The 18999-nt window shown below is 45.0% G+C and overlaps 1 protein-coding gene across 2 annotated transcripts; it reads right to left on the reverse strand.

Moving 5' to 3' along the window:
- Positions 1-322: 322 nt before the first annotated feature.
- Positions 323-16231, reverse strand: igsf10 (immunoglobulin superfamily, member 10). 2 transcript variants are annotated; one of them, XM_015360615.2, is made up of 7 exons: positions 15901-16231; positions 14015-14282; positions 13602-13731; positions 11959-12349; positions 6054-10724; positions 4697-5600; positions 323-3034 (listed from the first exon to the last, which is right to left on the reverse strand). In XM_015360615.2, the coding sequence occupies exons 2-7, from the start codon at positions 14215-14217 to the stop codon at positions 1126-1128; spliced, it is 8208 nt and encodes a 2735-aa protein (XP_015216101.2). In that variant the 5' UTR covers positions 14218-14282; positions 15901-16231; the 3' UTR covers positions 323-1125. The 2 variants fall into 2 exon arrangements, with proteins under 2 accessions (XP_015216101.2, XP_015216099.2); XM_015360613.2 differs by having other exon boundaries at positions 15740-16231.
- Between the last annotated feature and the right edge of the window lie 2768 nt (positions 16232-18999).

Here is an 18999-nt window from a genome sequence, read left to right on the forward strand (position 1 = left end):
ACACATTTGGCTAGACTTAGGAAAAAAAATGCTCAGACTTTGAACCTGAATGAGACAAATGTTTGAAAGAAGAATTATACGTTTCATGTTTTACATCAGGTGTTAGTGTTTAAAAATCTGACCGAAAAAAACAGTAAAAGATATTAAGAATCTTGTGTTTTGAGTGGGGTTCTCTATAACTTTATCAGTATATGTACTATAATCCAAAAGTAAGCTTCTGATATTTAATAAAATTTATTTTAATATTTAATATAAATATTATTTTTTATACTGTATGAAATCAGCATTGCATATTTGAATTTATTGTGTAAAAGCTGAATAAGCTATTATATGAATTTTATTAGAGGTCTAGAAAGGCAAAATAGGAATATTTATATCCACACCAGTTTATATAACACTGATAGTTTTGTATTTGCATTAATGAAAATATAATCAAAAAGGACAAAACAGGAAAGGGAAAAGAAAGACAAAAATGAGTGAAAATATTTTAGCAATATAAATTTCCATTTTGTTATAAACAAAAAAAGAGTCAATCCAGTGTAAACTTTGTAAGAAAAATATATTCATCATACTTCTGTACACTGCATGATGAGTTTGGCTTCCCTAGAAAAAATAATACTGTAAAATGCTGTTGAAAACAGTAACACATCCACAGTGTCTTTCTAAAATTGTTCACCAGTCAGCCTTCAGGATCAGTTATCTCAAACATGCACTTTGGGAGACTTTTTTGGGGGATGTAAGCAGACCATCAGAATTTCCAGAGAATCGTTCCAGAACTGTAACGATATCCCCCAAAATGTTAGAAACTTACTCTCTTTCCACATATAGCAGTCCCACTTTCAGACCGAGTTCATTTGCCTTTAAAACATGAAATCAAAAACAGTTGCGAGTTCCCTGACCCGTTTGAGTTACAATAAAAATAACACTTTTTTTTACCATTCCCTGTGTCTGCCAAAGCACTATGTAAGGCTCAGTCTGCCTCCCTCCTGCTTGTCTGCTTCTGCTTAGAAAAAAGCCAGTTTAGAATCTCCCCAAGCAAGAGCTGCTAATGGTTAATTAAAGGAAAAAGGCAATTATTTAGGCAACATTCATGTGTCTGGAGCTGCTGCACTGCTGCTGCCCTCATTAAATGACTTGAACATACGTTATTCTGGAATCAGTGCCAAGGTGATTCCTGGCAAGGCACTTGTAGGTCCCAGAATCAGAACGAGTGGGTTTCTGAATGACCAGCGTCCCCTGAGGGTGAAGCAGCTCGCTGCCCATGGGGCGGCCTTTTCCTGCTGTGGAAATTATGGAGCGGTCTGGCAGCTCCCACGTAATTTCGGGCTTGGGGATCCCGATGGCCGCACAGTGAAGTTGCACAGCCGCCCCCGCCTGTGTCCGCGCGCTCTGGGGGGGGCCGTTGGTGATTCGGGGCGCGTACCCCACGACGATCACGGGGACGGTAACGGAGGCCTCCCCGGCGTCGTTCCTGGCGGTGCAGACGTAATTTCCGCGGTCGTGAAGCGCGGTCTCCCGGATCACCAGGGTCCCGTTTTCGAGGAGGACGTACCTCCCGTTTATCTGCGGCCTCGAAAGAACGTGCCCACCAGGAATCGACCAAAGGATTTTGGGCCTGGGGCTGCCGTCAGACAGGCAGTGCAAGAAGAGTGGTTCTCCGCTGACACTCTGGATTATCCCCCTAGGTCGGGTAAGTATGTAAGGCTTCTGGCCCACCTCCAGAACAATCAGCTTTTCGATGTAGCCGACTTTGTTCCTGGCAGCACATCTGTACTTGCCCGCGTCATCTTTACTGGGGTTATAAATGATTAAGTTGCCATCGCTTCCTAGCTGATACCTCGAGACCCTGTGGCTGTTGGTAAATCTTGTCCCGTTGGGCAAAAGCCAGATTATCTCGGGAGGAGGGTGGCCGTCGGCAGAGCAGTTCAGAATGGTGGTCTTGCCCGTGCTGGCCACGACTTTTTCATTGAAGGGATTCTTAAACATGGGCCTCCGCAGCATGCTGGTGACCTCCAGCTGCACTACCATGACGGTTTCACCCCCACCGCTGCGTGCCACGCACACAAACTCGGCGGTGTCGGTCGGCCTGACGTTGCGGATTTCCAGCGTGCCGTTTTTGTGAACCACGATTCGGCTCCCGTAGTACGGAGCGGTGATGAAAATGTTGTCGGGCATGATCCACATGACCTGAGGCGTGGGCGACCCCTCTGCCTTGCAGTCGATGAGCTTCCGGGTGTATTTGACAGCGGTTTCCTTCACTACGGTTTTGTTCCTGTACAGGCCGTTTATAGTGGGAGGATTAGCATCCACTTCTAGCTTGAAGACTTTCGAGTCATCTCCGGCAGCGTTCTGAGCCACGCACACGTACTCCCCCGAATCCGTTAACGTGAGATCTCTCACGGCCAGCGACCCGTTTACGTGCACCAGATGCCGGTCGCTGGAGGCTGTGATCATGTCATGTGACGGGAGGAGCCACATAATCTTCGGCTTGGGCTCCCCCGTAGCTTCGCAGTCGAACCTCACCATGTCTCCGGACCTGGCCCTGGCGTATATGGCAGCCGGGGACTTGACGCGGGGCGCCGCCGTCACGACTGTGACGTGCACCTTCATCTCGTCCTTCCCCACCGTGTTTTCGGCGTAGCAGGTGTAGTCCCCTTCCTCGGACAGGCTGACCCTGTTGAAGTACAGGGTCCCATTTTCAAAAAGGACGTAGCGCCGCCTCCTGCCCCCGTTGTCGTCCGCCTGCAGGGCGCTGTTGACCAGTGTCCCGTCCGGCAGGCCCCAGGAGATCTCCGGCTCGGGGGCCCCCGACGCTTTGCAGTCAACTCTGAGGTCATTCCCGTAAGGCACGTGCTTTTTGATGAACGGCTTGTACTCTATCTTGGCTGGCTTCATGGACACGCCGACCTTCATCAGCAGCAGGTCGTCTCCGATCCTGTTCCTGGCAATGCAGAGATAGTCGCCGGCGTCCTTTTCGCTCACAGAGTCGATAATCAGGCTGCCGTTGAGAAGCACGTGGATCCGGTTGCCCATCCTGGAAGCAAGAGCAAGGTGTAAGAAGAAGTGAGCTCAGCCATGAAACATTCTGAAACAGAAACATTGCGAACAAACAGGATATGTGCCAAAGGGCAGTCCTGTGAGCTGAACAACTTGCGCGGATTAAAGTATGATCAATTTTCCTGTCCAATGCAAGTTAATATGCCAATATGTTGCTTCTCTTCACTCCCTGATCTTTACTCCTTTGTTCATTTATTAAATTTGCTTTGTTTTGTTGTAAAGTTCATTGAAAAAGTAAATGAGCTGTTATGAAAATGAAAGAAGGCTTTACTAGATTTCTGTGCACACACAAACATACTTGCAATCTATGTTCACCAAATGTTTTGTCTGTAATTAGTGTGCTATAAAACAGTGATTATAAGAGATATGAATAATATATTGCAAACTTATGTCATGACATTTCTGTTTGCCTTCATCAGGTAATTAACTATTAGTTGTTATCAGTCTACTGTCTGTGTTTCATTATTCTAAATATATAATTATTTATAATGTTAAAAAGCTGCAATGAGGCAAAGCTAGACTGCATCAGAACAAGAAGTAAAAAAAATATTTGGATAATAAGCATTCTAGTCAACTAGGAAACAGTGTCAAAATGTTTAGAACAAGTGAACTGCTGACATCATACTGTACCTACAACTACATTTTAGGTTCCTGGCAACTGCATAATTTACCTATGATCTTAAAGAATTTAAAGGATGTTGTTCTAGTTTGTTAGACTCTGATATCAGAATTATTTCTGTTACTTTTCTACACAAAGAACTCTGTTATTTCTTACTGATTATGCATTAATAATGTAGTGCACAAGAATTTATTCAAAATATAAAGTCTGACTGTGGGATGCCTTGGACCCTATGGTACCGTATGTGTTAATGTACCTCAACCCGAACTCTCGCCTAAGGACAATTTGCACCTAATATCTTTATTTTAAAAGTAAATCTAAGATTTGCCTCATGAGACATACATTAGTATTTTAATTTACTATCCAGATGTCACAAATTACAAACCTAAGTGAGATGTCTTGGTAATACAAAATGGAAAAATTGTTTTAGAGTGTCAGTTTGCAAGGCTAAGGCTACAATGTGAAAAATGCAGACTGCAATAAATAGGCTGTTGTGGGTTCAAATCCCAAGTGTGGGACACAGCTGTTGTACACTTCAGCAAGGTACTTTACCCCAACTGGTAAAACTTGCATTTAAAAAAAATCTGTCCTCTGTCATAATAAGCAATGAACAAAAACAAACGGGTCCATGGCTCTTCAAAACTATCAGTAAGCTGCATGGGGTTAAAACACTACTTGCATTATTAACAACATCAAGTTACAATAAAGCAACACTGCACTGATTGTCCAGTTCACCGACAAAAATACCAATTCACTGAACAGAAGTTTAGGTGAAGGTCAAATTCTAGTGTCGCACTTTTGCTTCCCTTCACTATGTATCAAATCTCCCTGACTGCACACGGCGCTGTGTGCATCGTGTCAGCTGCACCCTTGCAGCATTCTGGGCCTGGCTCATACCTCGTAAGAGAGAGGTGATGTGACAGCGCTGGCCGGAGATTTCCTCCGCCGGGCTTTGCACTCGTCATTATCGGAATCTGACCGAACAACCGAACCGGTAACTGCAGGCCCTGAGGACCTTACCTGTGCCACTGATCCACAATTGCTTTGGAAGGCAGCCTCCAGAGAACCCGGGGCTTGGGCTCCGCCACAGCCGAGCAGTTAAGCAGTAACCTGTCTCCATAGCTCAGGTCAGTTTTGCGGCCCGACGCGGTGACGATCCTGGGCGCCGTCTCCGCCTGCTCCACGGTCAGGGTCACCACCCTCCTTTCGGAGCCCGTGGAGCTGGTGGCGATGCACTCGTACTTCCCGCTGTCGGGCGCAGCGAGGCTCTTGATGTACAGCGTCCCGTTGGAGAACACAAACACTCTGGGGTTGACGTAGTGCAAAGGTTTCGCCACCGTTCCGTCAAGCAAGACCCAGTGCACTGTGGGTTGAGGCGTGCCCTGGGCCGTGCATGGCAGTTTCAAGTGCCGCCCTATTTCCCCCTTCATGAGCAGCCTCTTTTCTTCCACAATGCTGGGCGGCGCAGCCACCACTTGTAACTTGACAGTCGCTGTGTCCGCCCCAGCAGGATTACTGGCCACACATTTGTAATGGCCCCGGTCATACACAGACACCTCCTTAATGATCAAGGTCCCATCCGAAGAGACGGACACCCTGCCGTTTTCCGCACCGTACCCCCTAACCAGGGTTTTGTTTGCAAGAATCCAGGATATGAAAGGTGGAGGTCGGCCTTCGGCTTTGCACTGAATTTCCACTGTGTTTCCAGAGAGGGACTGCATCTCCCTCACTTTGGGCTCCAAGATCCGGGAGGGGTACGTCACAACGGAGAGGGTGACCAAGAGCTTGTCAGAGCCGTGCTGGTTCTCAGCAAGACAGAGGTACTGTCCGCGGTCCTGAATGCTGGCGTTCTGGATGGACAGGGTCCCGTTCTCGAACACTTCGAACTTGTTGCCACGCTTGGTCTTCATGGTTAAGGTAGCCCCTGGCAGGTGTTACAAGAGAGCATTCAATCATGGGAAAAGCAACACACCTCTTTATGTTTTCTCCATTCACAATATGCTCCTAGAATATGCATGTTAGCATGCAGAAAAAAATCTAAAGCTTAAATTCTCATATTACTTGCTGCATAATGGCAACACATTATATTAAAAGAACAATGAAATATAAATTGCATATAACTATACTGAAAAAATAAACCTGTGACGTGTATTAAAAACATCCATTTAAGAGAAGAAACCTTTCATTTTGTTCAGTGATATGAGTAATGAAATATTTATATATTACAACAGATTTCACAGCTGTTTGATGTCTTAGAATATGTTAATGCAATGCTGATGTGTTAGACCGCCAATTGGTGTAATGTGTATCTTTTGCACATCTATGTGAAAGATGAGAATAAAATGAATCAGTAATTTATTTAGCAATAATACGGTACCTGAGGAAAGTTTGGTCCATCTTATAGAGGGAGCAGGATATCCAACAGCTTCACATGGCAGAAAAGCATCCAAATTGGAAAGGACTGTGAAGCTTGCTGCATTTCCACCCACGATTTTAGGCTTCGACGGCTGGTCTTTGGGCGAAGGCTCCATGGCTATCGCATTCGCTGTCGATGTGTCAAACCCAGCGCCCCGGTCCAGCCTGGCAGCTATGGTATTGTCCTCCTCCCTGCCGAAAGCCTGCGGACTGTCAGTGTAGCCCTGCTCGGCCGTCAGGATGGCCAGGGTGTCGAAGATCACAGCCTTCCCTTTCTCCCTGGACTCTGAATTGGGTTTCTCCCGCATCCTGCTGCCCCTCCCAGGGGACTCTGTTGATTTAGATCGTGTCCCAGATGTTGAAATAGTGGGTATTTGTGCTTCGGGCTTGACAAAGTAACTTCCACCTCCCGAGCCGGGTTTACTGTGTTTTCCGGTAGTTGAAAATGTAGTGGGCCTGACTTTTTTAAACAGCGGGCCTTGTGTTGTGAATCTGCTAGATTTAACTGAGGGAGCCCTCGGACGAGGTTTTGCAGTGCTTGCAGCAGCTGCAGTGGTGCTCTTAGCTGTACATTTAGCTCCTGTTGTGGTTGTGGGCTTGACTGTAGGTGCAGGTTTAGAGGTTGTCGCTGCTGTTTCTGTTGTTGTCTTGGGTTTGGCAGTTCTCGTGAATCCTGCGCTAGGAGGCAATGGAGTAGCAGTGATTTTTCTTGCAGATGTAATGCTTGTTTCAATTTTGGAAACTGTTCTTACTGTGGCTGTGGTGGGTTTAGTTGTTGAAACGCTGTCAGCTTGCGGTGTACTTTCTGTCTCTTTGGAATATGCATCCGTGAAAGAAAAAGGGCGCTGTGCTTTTGAGAATGTATGTGTAGAGACAGACAAACCGCCTTTGGCTGCTGCTGTGGTTGTTTTTGAAGTTACAGGAGTGTCAGCTTTCTTCAGCTGAGTAGTCGTGGTACGTGAGGTTGGTGAGAGCTTTTTCCCTGGCCTCCGTCTTCGAATGCCCTTTCTCCTGGGTGTTCCCATGTGCTTTCTGGAGCCTCTTGTCCTGGATTTTGTATTGCTGCGAGATGCAGGTGGGCCTGTCCCCGCGGCGGTGCTGGTTCTGGATGTAGTCCTTGCAGGGGTGAGGGCAGGGACTATCTTCACAGTTGTGGGATCTTCGGCAGAAGGTGATCCAGAAGCAAAGCCTGAGGAGGCTGACTGCTCAACTACTGTGGACGGATCAGAAATATATTTCGTGGTTGTTAATGGTGATGCTATGGTGGTAGTAGAGAACATCATATCAAAGCTAGCTGACGACGATAAAGACTTAATGTCTTCAATTTGTGATGACGCTGTTGTGGGAGAAATTGTGACTTTTGCAGCTGGCCGAACTTCAGAGGAAGTGGAAGAAGACCCAGAAGAGTAGCCAGACAAAGGTCCAGAGGACTGAATAACTGTGTCCTTGTTGATTAATGTTGTCATAGTTGTCATGGGTGTAACCAGTGACTCCAGTGTTGGCAGGAGAGCTGTTGTAACCTCTGCCGGAGCAGTGGTAGTGGTTGTCTTGACAGGGGCACTCTTTGTGGCGAGCACCGGCTTTTTTGGTCTACGTAACCTGTTCAGTAACTCTTTCTGACTGTACCGGTTCCCAAAAAATTTATGCCATGGCACTTTACCATAAATGACTTTGGAGGAAGTCGTTGTAGCTTTAGTGGTTGTTGTATAATAGCTCTCAGCTTTGCCTGTACTCTTGACCAATGTTGTGGGAGCATGTGTGCGCTCAGGAGGGGTATAGGCAGAAGTTACTGATTTTGGGGCCTCTGTTGTTGGCCTGGAAGTAGCCAAGGGCTGTGTCACGGGTGTCGTTATGATCCCTCTAGAAACTTTTGTCTGCGGTGTGATGGTTTTTGTGAACATGGATGATGCAGTTGTGGCTAACAGTGTATCCAGAGTTGTTGTTACAGACTGTGATGTTTTCCCCTGAGGAGTGCTTCCCATGTGGGGCTTCGTAGGTGGTTTGTCAATTCTATCTTTAGTCGCTCTGTTGGCATCAGTGGCAGTGTCTTCAGTGGCTACAGGCTTCACCGTACGAGTGTCTGAGGGAGTGTCGGTTATTTGGCACTCACACTTTGTAGTCTGCTCTATAGAAATTGGGTCAGTGCTTTCATCATCTTCATCATCTGTGGATGTCTTTTTGCTAGACTTAGATAATCTATTCAAGTATGCGTGGATATCAGTAATTCTGTTTGGCCTGATAATTCTCCTCCTGCCTGGTAACTTTCTTCTCTTGCTAGTACGTGGCTTATTTCCCTCCAGGCTAGACGTGCCCCCCGTAATAATTTGTATCCGATTGTGTGATATGATGGTAGACCCTGAAGGCAGTCTTGGGGAGCTGATTTTCTGTGTGGTGTGAAACGTTATCTCGTCTCTCTGCCCTTCTGCGGCTGTGACAGCTGTGAATGGGCTTTGTCGATCGGGATCAGTGGAACTGTGAACTACAGGCTCCAGCAGAGGGCCAGGTTTCTCTATCAAGGAGGTTGTGTTGGGAAACCCGGTCATCAATAATGGCACGGCACTGCCTGCCACCTCTGTAGGCTCCCCAGAATACATCAACTGCATGTCGTTTTTGCTGGGTTCTGTTACCTTCTGTTTCGATGTGATGGGCTTGGTAAAGGTTTGTTCAGAGTTTTGGTGAGGTGTGGTTGTGTGAATACCCTTTGGACTGACAGTATGGTGAAGTGTAGTTTGGAAAGGTGTTGGTCTTGTGGATATCAAAGCTGTATCTTCATCACTGTGACTCATTGTTGTAACAGGGGCTGCTGGTGTTACTATTGGGAACACACCTGTTTCGAGGTGGACACTTGTGGTCACTTTGTGTGTTGTTAAACCAGGGTTTGGTGTATCTGTCACTATTGCTAAAAGCTCGTCCTCTGTTAAAGTTTCTCCTGAGGCTTCTTCTCCATCCCCTGAGAGCCCTGCAATGTGTTGTGATGGTATCCTTTCCGTTGTTTTCTGATTCTCATTTGTTTTATTTTTTTGTGCTTTTTGCATGATTTCCACCCAGCGTTGGGGGTCAGCTTTCCTTGAGGTTGTGTTGAAGGTCCTTCTATTTCCCCAGACACGTCTGGTACTTGAAACTCCATTTCTTCTCTGGGTTAGATTGCTCTTGTTTCTGCCTTGCGTTGTTTTCCTTTTAGGGTACATTCTGCTTGAAGTGAGAGTCCTAGACTCTTGCCTGGTCCTGTGGGAAGCCCTGGCAGAGAGTTCCTCATAGTCTGTTTCCTCCAAATGGGAGTCGAGCTCATTTCCTGAGCCTTCGCCATCTGACAGCACCTTCTTAACCACCTTTGATGGTACTTCATTCCTTTTAACATCTGAAAACAGTATGCTGGAAGACAAAATGTCTGCTCCCCAAAAATTTGCTGCAAGGCATCGATAGAAGCCTCGGTCCCTCTCCGTAAGTCCTTGAATTCCCAAGGTCCCATTTGGATACACTTCTTTATTCCCAAATGACTTGTCTAACACTGTGTGATCCGGTAAAATCCAGTTAATGGATGCTTCAGGATTGCCCTCGGAGCCACAGTGAAGAAACAGACTTTCACCCAGGGACCGGGTAATCTGAGCACCATTTACATCGGTTTCTTCCACATCTGCAGTCAAAACAGTAATCCTGAAGGCAAGCACATCTGCGTCCAGGTAATTTGTGGCTATGCAGCGGTACAAGCCAGCGTCAGAGCTGTCCGCCGCCCCTAGAGTCAACTTCCCCGATTCCGAAATCCGAATCCTCCCGTCTTCGCTGTTGTATGGCGCGCGCACTTTGCTGCCATCCGGCAAAATCCACTCGATTGACGGCTTTGGCTCCCCGAGGGTCTTACAGTCCAGTTCCGCCGTCCCTCCTGTGAGAACCGTGTGCTCTGTTTTCGTGGCGTTGTCCCTCCTGATCATTGCCCAGCTGTATTTATGCGGCTTCGGTGCTTTGCTCTCGACGAGCATCTGAACCTCCGATGAGTACTTGATGTGCAGTGTAGTGAAGGTGGTTGTGGCCCTGTCCAGCTGCAAGGTGACCTCTCCCTGCATCAGCCACGGGGGGTCCGCCTTGATTTCCGCCTCTATGTCGGTGGAAATGTCGTCCTCCTCGTCTGCTGTCTTTTGGTGATATTTGTAAATCATGGATGGAGTCTTTGTCAGAAGCAAACCTCTCTCCAGTTTCAAGGGGGAGTCGCTGTAGGTAGCAAGTATCCTCCACAGCTGCTGAATGTGGTCATAGTCGATGTTGCAGATCAGAAACGTCGCTAATGTTGCACTTAGCGCTGTCAGGTCTTCCTTCTCCTCTACAGACACACCCCTCATTGAGGCTGGTCTTTGAACTGTACACACAACGCTAGCTTCGTTCTGAGACTGATCCGTCATATTCAGCACCATTGACCCGATAGGTGCAATGAAGTCCCTGGATGAAACCGGAGTGAAATCTCCCTCATCGATCGAGATATTCCTTTGTTTAAGATCGGAATGTATCCAGGGTTTGGAGCAGGATAAGGCTGCAGAGGGGAGCTCCGCAATATCTTTTCCTTTGGACGCAGCAGGAGTCTCACAGGTCGGACACTGCTGACCTCTGGCATACTTTCGATCTCGTTTGCATTTCAGCACCCCTGAGATAAAGAAAAACAAAGAAACTTAATAATATGATGAACAATTAAAATATATTCAGCTTCTGTTAGAATTTTAGAACTTTATCTTTTGTACTTCAGTCAGAGGTCCGATGGGGTGAGATGAGATTGAGTTTGAGACCTCATCAGAGATGACATTGCTCATCCACACACTCTCTCAGCACACATGCAAGGTAAAGTCTTTAGGTTGTCTTAAACTCCAATAACATAAAAAACTGCAAATGAGAGGATGCCATTCAGCTTATCTAGCCTGTCAGATAGAAAAGCTTTCAGCTTTTTAGCCTTTTGCTAAAAAGGTTTATTTTTAGTAAGCAAAGCTGACACGAAATGTGCAAAAGATCCATATAAACATCAGTTCACGTGCCCCCTTGTGGACATAAATCATATCACTACTGCCTATTTACTGTAGCTGCAGCAATTTACTGTTTCCCAAACAGTAGTAAGCAACGCTTTCTTTTTTTTCCTCACACTGGTGAATACAGTTCTGTGATCTTTTTTTAATGACGCAGACACTGGAAATTAGACTATAATGTTAAAAAGTAGAATGTGAAACGAGAGATGTTACGTTAAAATTGTACAATGCAGTAGTAAGACCTCATTTAGAATATTGTGTACAGTTTTGGTCACCAGGTTATAGAAAAGATACTGCTGTTCTGGGATCAGTTCTGTTCCCAAGACTTGACAGAATATTATAAATCCTCAAAGGCCTGGACAAAGTGATCCCAGAGGATTTCTTCAGAAAGAAGAGTGAAACACAAACCAGAGGGCACCACTGGAAGTTATATGGAAGTGCATTTAAGGTCGGTACCCTGGTTTCTTTCAAACAGCTGGATGGAATCATTGCATCAGTTGGCTAGTAAGTACTCAAACAGACTTGAAGGGCTAAATGGCCTCTTGCTCATAATCGTTCATATGTTCTCATGTTATTAAATGCAGGCTGCCCTCAAGAACAGACCAATGAATGTGGAGATGGTATCACTGAAGTCCCAAATATCCACAGTCACAGTGGAATTACTGAAGAAATACTGTCTTCAACAACTCAATCCTTTAAAACAACACTGAGGTGCATGATGCATGTCAATCAATTATTTTTAATGTTGAAAAAAATCATAATATGATGCATTCTAGAGGTTGAGAAAATTGGCACTAAATTGCACATGCATAATAATTCTGCTCCTGAAGGCGCTTTTCCCTGCAATACTGATTTCTCCACTACCTGGGTTCTGCTCCATCCACTGGGGAAGCCACGCTGTTCTGCAGTCACAGGACCACGGGTTTCCATGCAGGAAGACGCTCTCCAGCTCCGGGGCGTAGGAGAAGATCTCGGGTGGCAGGCTCCTCAGAGAGTTGTCCGAGAGGTAGATGTTTTTAACCGACGATATTCTGAAAATCTGGCTGAAGCGCATGGTCACGAACGTGTCCGGGTGAAGCTGCTGGAGGGAGTTGCCCTCAAGGTGCACCAGCTTCAGTGAGCTGAGTCCGTAGAAGGCCTCGGGGTGGATAAACTCAATCTTGTTGTGATCCATGTGTAGCCTTACGAGGCTCCGCAGGCCGTGAAATGTGCCCTTGTTGATTTCTTGGACTTTATTGTAACTCATCTTCAACACCTGGAGAAACAGAAACACAATGTCGCTCGAGCACAACCAACACATACAAAAACATGTTTCTCATGCAGTGAGGAGCGCGTGAGAGTGTAGCCTGTGGTTTGCTTCAGTCAAACTGATATGCAGGTCAGATACATGCAGGGTGTTGTGCACACAAGGGATGCAGGGTAAAACTTTTTGCGATTTATAAAGACAGTTGGTGCTCTGGGATTTTTTATAGCAAGAAGGGCCACACTCAACATAGAGTTGTCAAACATTTCCACATTACAAATTTCAATGCATTAGACAAATAATGTAAAGACGTGGTCATGGAATTGATCTCCTGTTAATGTATATTAGAGACCTCCTCCTTTGAAATGGAGTTTGAAGGTAAAGAAGGTTGCAACTTTCTTGGATTGCATATCCAGGGACCTGATTAATATTTGTTCAGTAAACAGACAGCTCAGAAATTGGTTGATGTTCCCAATTATAAGGATGTAGAGCGACTGTATATGAGTATTATGAGGGAGAGAAAGTGTCCCTAGTCCCCCACGAATGGCCCGTCCAGCCGTGGTTATGTTTTGGACAGGGGCTCTGTCCACTGTTCCTTGCTCTCCCCCAGTGCCCGCGCTAAGTCATGGCCCTTTCCTTGGCCTCTGGCAGGGCCAGAAAGGTGGGGCAGAGTGGTGGCTCTGTGGCCCAGGATCTGCGCCTGTGGCTGGAAGGTTGCCTGTTCGAATCCCACAACTGGCAGAGGAATCCTACTCGGTTGGGCCCCTGAGCAAGGCCCTTCACCCCAGCTACTCCAGGGGTGCTGTATAAATGGCTGACCCTGCACTCTGACCCCCAGCTTCTCTCCCTGTCTGTGTGTCTCTTGGAGAGCAAGCTGGGGTCTGTGAAAAGACAGACTCCTAATACAAGAGATGGTATATGGCCAATAAAGAGATCTTATCTTATCTTAAATGGACCCGATTGGCTGGCGTGGCCGATGGCAATGCTGCCTTGGGAAGCTCTGCTCCCGCTCTCCGGTGGACCCACTGCACAGGGGTGGGAGGGGGAGGAGGACGACCGCGCGGCGCTTCTGATTTGTGCTTCTGGACCGAGGGAGGGGGGTGTTCCAGGCTGGCAGTGGGTGACAGGGTGCCGATCGAGCTCACTTTGCCCAGCTTTGGAACTTTAGAATGAATAAAACCTACAGTAGCTCACGAGAAACAGACGTTCCCGACTGTGCGTAAGATAGAGTGACGCAAGGAAACAGGACGTTTGCTCGCCGTACCTGCAAGGACAGCAGATCGCTGAAGGCCTTGTCCTCTATCGTCTGGATCGCATTGCTGTGCAACATCAACAGCTCCAAACGTCCTAGCCCAGAGAAATCTCTTTCTTTTAAGCCAGTTAAACTGTTGTACCTGAAAATAATAAAATAAAGTCTGTGTTAGGCACAGGAACAGCAGGACATGGGTGAGGATAAAAAAAACTTCTATGGCATGACCTGAAGAAATCTAGTATCTAGGTTTTCTGGATTTTCAGATTTTCTATAGGAGACCAGCAAAAAAATGCACTGCTAGTGTAACAGAAGTGAGAAAAAAAACAGGTGATTGAAATGATTAATCACAGAGTAGATCACAGTTTGTGTTTTTAACTTAGTTGCCATGCTTCAACAATGAAAGTATTATGAGACAGAGATCTTACCCAAAGTTAATGCGTTCCACAGCTGGCTGAATTTCACCCGGTATAGCTGTGAGATACCTGAAGGTACAGTGCACTTCAGTGGGAACATAACAAGCACAGGACCTGGGGCAGCCTGTGCTTCTGGGAATCATTCTAGCCCAAAAGCACAAAAACGCCAGCAACCTCCACCGTAAGTATACAGTGCCTTGGCTGAAGACCTTCATTCTGGTGAAAGATATTTCACATCACTGTCACAAAAGTACTGCTGTTTCCATGGATCACTACAGTCCTGTGGTAAAGAGAAAGATGTTAGTTTACACAAAGTTGAAGCAGCCCAAAGTAATTCAGCCATGTCTTAAGAGCTGCCCTGAATGCACGTTCATCATGTGTGGTGTAGTTTAACTGCAGAAACGAATGCCAAAGCAAATGCCTCCACTAGAAACTTAATTGCTAAAATCTTCTAACATGAAATAGTCTGTCTTCCCTTTGCTGCATCATCATTCATCCTGAGGGCTGTCTGTTTCACAAACCGTCATTCAAACATCATTACTTACGAAAAAAAAACATTTTCTAAAAAGACAAACACCAATATTACCCTCTATATAGTACTAATGAAACATTTCAGAATGATTAGGAGACCAGATTGTCACAATACTATTAAAGGGTGTGGTGGAGGTGTGTGTGTGTGTGTAAAATAAACTAAGTATGCATGATTATTGCACCAAGAGTGATATTTCTTAATTCTAGAAATCTGCTTTTCATCGAATCCCTGGAGGCTAACCTTTTCAGTGTAGCTTAGCCTACAGCTGGATTAGAAAATGTCCCACAGCCAGTACTGTACATTGATTATAAAAGAACAAAGAAATAAAAAAAATCACTCAGGTTTAACTAACCTTAAAGTCTCCAGAATGAATTTAGATATACTTTTCCCAAAACAAAGTTGTTTTGTACTGGTCCTCTAATAGCATTTCACATTGGAATATGTGTACAAAAAACGTGATGAACCATGTACTCAAATTATTTAAATACTGTATATACACTATATATGATATGTAAAACAATTCTGAATTGCATCAGACATATATGCTATATACTGTATAAGTCACTGGTTAACAGGCACTCTAAATACGTGACTACTACTGAAATTATATGACGTCTATGAGACGCTATTGCTATTGTATAACATTATTGTATAACGCTATTGTATGATGCTATTGTATAACATTAAAAAAACATTTTCCGTCATTTATACTTAATAAAAGTATATATTTTCATTCTAAAGTTTTATTGAAACTTTTGTCTCCTCACATTCAAGGTAAACCGATATTTTAACTACTAAACCGTAATGTTTTATTAATGCTGTTTTTTTGGATGTCGTTATTGTTAATATCTAAAGTACCTGTTGATGTTAAACCTCTCCAGGAAATTAACTTTCTCAAACTGGATTGTTTTTACACCATTTTGTTAAGAAATAATCTTCCCGTTTTAAAAGCGAAAACATACAAATCTATACAGGAAAAAAAAAGTTTATTGCAATAAATCACATTTGACACTTTTGCACATGGATTTTGTATAGAATCTTTAAATTAACTTCAATTATTCTACAAATATATGAATCCATTTTAAGAACACCCTGCTACAAAACCGCAGGAAATACCTATAACAATAGAAAAGCGCATTCACTTTCACGGTCCTAAACGCAGTGTCATCTAATTATGCGAGACTTTTTCAGAGAATCCTACTTACACAAACTGCTCGGTCAGAGCTGGGCAACTAACAGACGCCGCATTTTAACAGCACAAATCCGCCTGGCTCTCGGAGGACGCTTGCTGAAATCCTTGATACTATTTTTTGTTTGTTTGTTGTAAAAACAAAAAAAAAAGAAGCAGTTTTGACAAAACAATCACCTGCCTTAATCCCAGCCAGGTCCAGAAGCAGATTGGCCGGCACTACCCCGGGCGCAGAGAGCCGTGAATGCATGAGGATGCGCGACAGCACCGGGCTTTTCGCTGAGCGCTGGGGTTCCGCCCACTCCAGCACCGCACGTGCCCCCAGTCCATTCTTCTGCGCCCGGAGACCCGACTCCCGGCGCGGTCGGGACACCTCTGCGCCGCCTTCGTTTAACTCATTTCTCTCCCTGCTAATCCGAAAATCTCTACAGTGCGTTACGGGGATTCTCTTTCGCGCTGCTGCGCAGGTACTGTACAGTACGTCCCCCACAACCCTGCATGCATTCGCGAGTCAGATGCCTGCAGAGTCAGATGCCCAAAGAAGAGGGGCAGACACGAACGGGCGACAGATGGAAGATGAAAGTTTCGCGAATGGACAGAGCTGAAAGGAAAGGCAGAAAGAGTCAGCTACCTCATGTTTGTTTTATGTTTGGTGTTCACGTACTTGGAGCATGTAGTTAATGACAAAAATAAACAAGAACACCACCACCAACAGCAATAATAATAATAATAATAATAATAATAATAATAATAATAATAATTATTATTATTATTATTATTATTATTATTATTATTATTATTATTATTCATAATAAACATACAGAAATCTTGGTGGAAGAACTGAAATAGTGACTCAGCAACGTCACTATTCTCACAGCTTAATTAAGTTAATGTTACATCCCAAACCAAACTCTCTTAACTTCACGCAGGTGTGTGTTATTACAATATTATGGTCAGTTGAAGAAACAAAGGGGTACAGTATACAGTACAAACGTTAACACAGATAAATGCACCATCTGAGTTCCCTGATCTTTTTGGCACAAAACAGATTTAAAAAAAAAAGGTTATGAACTCATCTAAACCCAACTGAGACCAGAGAGTGCATTATTAGAGGTTGGGAGTGCAGAAACGACTTGGCTCTCTTCTGCGAACCGTCTTAAGGAATGCGGGACAATAGTCCCTTTTAACAGCGCAGCTTGAATGAATTCAGATAGTTACTGCTGCTGGGAGAACATGCTTTGCTTGACATCACAAAGAAGCCCGTATTATATTGAGCAGAACATGAGCAAAGAAAAGCAAACAGGATGAAGAGTTCCTACCACACGCCGAAGACCAAAGAGCCCCGGCATGTGGGCTGAGAATTACATGAGCACGGTGCTCCTTCACCGGCGTCGAAAGGACACAGGGCCTGTCGATGAGGTGACACAGTGGTGCACTGCCTGTGTCAGGACTGAGCAGTGACCATGCAGCAGTTTCTTCAGGACACCACTGAAGCCGAGACTCAGTAATAAAGATTGCGACGGGGTGTAAATTACACAGAAGCCGTGTCGGACTTATTCTGTTGAATTTGCCCCGCGAGGACTGGAGAGCGAAGAGAAAGGGCTGGGCAGTGAGACTGAGCTCACATGAATTCATTTTTCCACTCACAGCTTGGCTAGCGTTCATTTTGTCCACGGATTTTAAAAGAGAGCATATAGCAGATCAGAATATAGCTATGGCATCAGAACAGCCATGTTCACAGTCATGACCGTCTCTTGGAACAGATCAGGGCTGTGTATTCTTTGATAAAAGAGTAAAGAGCAAATAAAAGTGAGAGTGAACACTGCTTTATCAGAGGGGTTTCATATGTAGAAATAGGTGTTCACTAGGCTTTTGTGTTTCCAACAACAGAACAAACCACTGTATATGGCTGTCTTTGCTAAGGAAGCTGTGTGTTTGCATGGTCAAGGGATGAAAGAGAACCTGGAAAAATGTGTGAGAAAAGTGCATTTGCAAAAATTGGTAAAAATGATTTTCGATGGCCTGTCCATGTGGAGAGGATGAGGGAGGGCAGACTGAAGTGTCAGATCCAGACTGAAGGCAACTGCAGACAAAAAAGCCTCTCTTGTAGGTGAAAGATTAGTATGACAACATCCAGCGAAGGTATTTTAACTGAGTGATATTGAGTGATATTTGTCACTACCCTGAAATGAAAATTGATTGTGTGTGCACATATGTTTCAGCTAATACATCCACATAGTGTAGCACAGCCCTGTCTCTCTTTTGGTCAGATAAGGTAACGTTTAAAAATCCAGAAAACAGAAGGAGATCACACTAAGGACTTTGGATGGAAAGAGTGCCATTCAGTTTTACTTCCACAGACCTGAAACGTTTAAAGTTAAGCATTAACTTTTGGAGTGATGAGAGTGATGTCCTTTCCTTCACATGGTCACTGGGCTAGAACCATTCTTGCAGAAGGTAAGCAGGGTGTCAAAATCAGGGTGTCGAGTTACCCAAAGCAAGTAAAAGCGTGTGAGGTCTGCAGCTTGGGCGTGCTCCTCTGCTTTTTCATCGTGACAGGGAGAATTCCATGCGTCAAGATTTACATTGCACTGTCATTTGTGTAGCCAGCTAACATCTGGAACTCATCGCAATTATGCTCTAAACAACATTTCCCAATGTTTATTGACAGATGCAGCTCCAGCAGAGTGAGGTGTTGGAGGGGATTGATGTCTAAGAGAGAGATCCAGAGTTTTCTTTGTTTTTCTTCCTGTCTTCCTATCCACCACCATCACCAGTACGTGTGACTGGTCACCAAAACACAGCAAGGACTGCGCTCTGCACCGAGGCTGTGCCTCATGAGAGTCAGCATTACAGTCGCTTTCAAGTGGCACAAGGTGATCAAGACTCAGCTACCTGATTGAAAGGCCTAGCTGTGTATAAAGCCAGCCAGCTGCTCATCTGGACAAGGAACACAGACTTTTTTATTATGCAAGAGAAATAAAGAAAATGCATGTCTTCCCTTTTTTAACCACTGGATTATTTTTTTTTGTGGCATGCAGAATATTTCACATAAAATTGAAAGCAGATGGCTTGATGTTCCTAATAATCAGAGCGAGTGGCTCTTTCATTTCTGTGAGGGTGTTGATGTCCCTCACCAGTTAGTCAACATTGCAGGAAGTTTGAATTTCATCTCGCGGTATTGGAGAAGCTTTGCCTTAAACCTGGGCAAAAGAGTGACAATCATCACAATGATCTCCAGCGTGAGATGCTGTGAAAAGTCTCGGTCTTGCAATT

This window comes from Lepisosteus oculatus, chromosome 13 (genome assembly GCF_040954835.1).
Source record: "Lepisosteus oculatus isolate fLepOcu1 chromosome 13, fLepOcu1.hap2, whole genome shotgun sequence".
NCBI classification, from domain to species: domain Eukaryota; kingdom Metazoa; phylum Chordata; class Actinopteri; order Semionotiformes; family Lepisosteidae; genus Lepisosteus; species Lepisosteus oculatus.

Coding starts and splice junctions, on each gene's coding strand:
- igsf10 (XM_015360615.2), bottom strand. CDS start 14,217: ATGAAGGTCTTCAGCCAAGGCACTGTATACTTACGGTGGAGGTTGCTG. Junction 10,725..11,958: donor GTGGATGGAGCAGAACCCAG/GTAGTGGAGAAA, acceptor TCTTTATCTCAG/GGGTGCTGAAATGCAAACGA. Junction 3,035..4,696: donor ATTGTGGATCAGTGGCACAG/GTAAGGTCCTCA, acceptor TCTTGCTTCCAG/GATGGGCAACCGGATCCACG.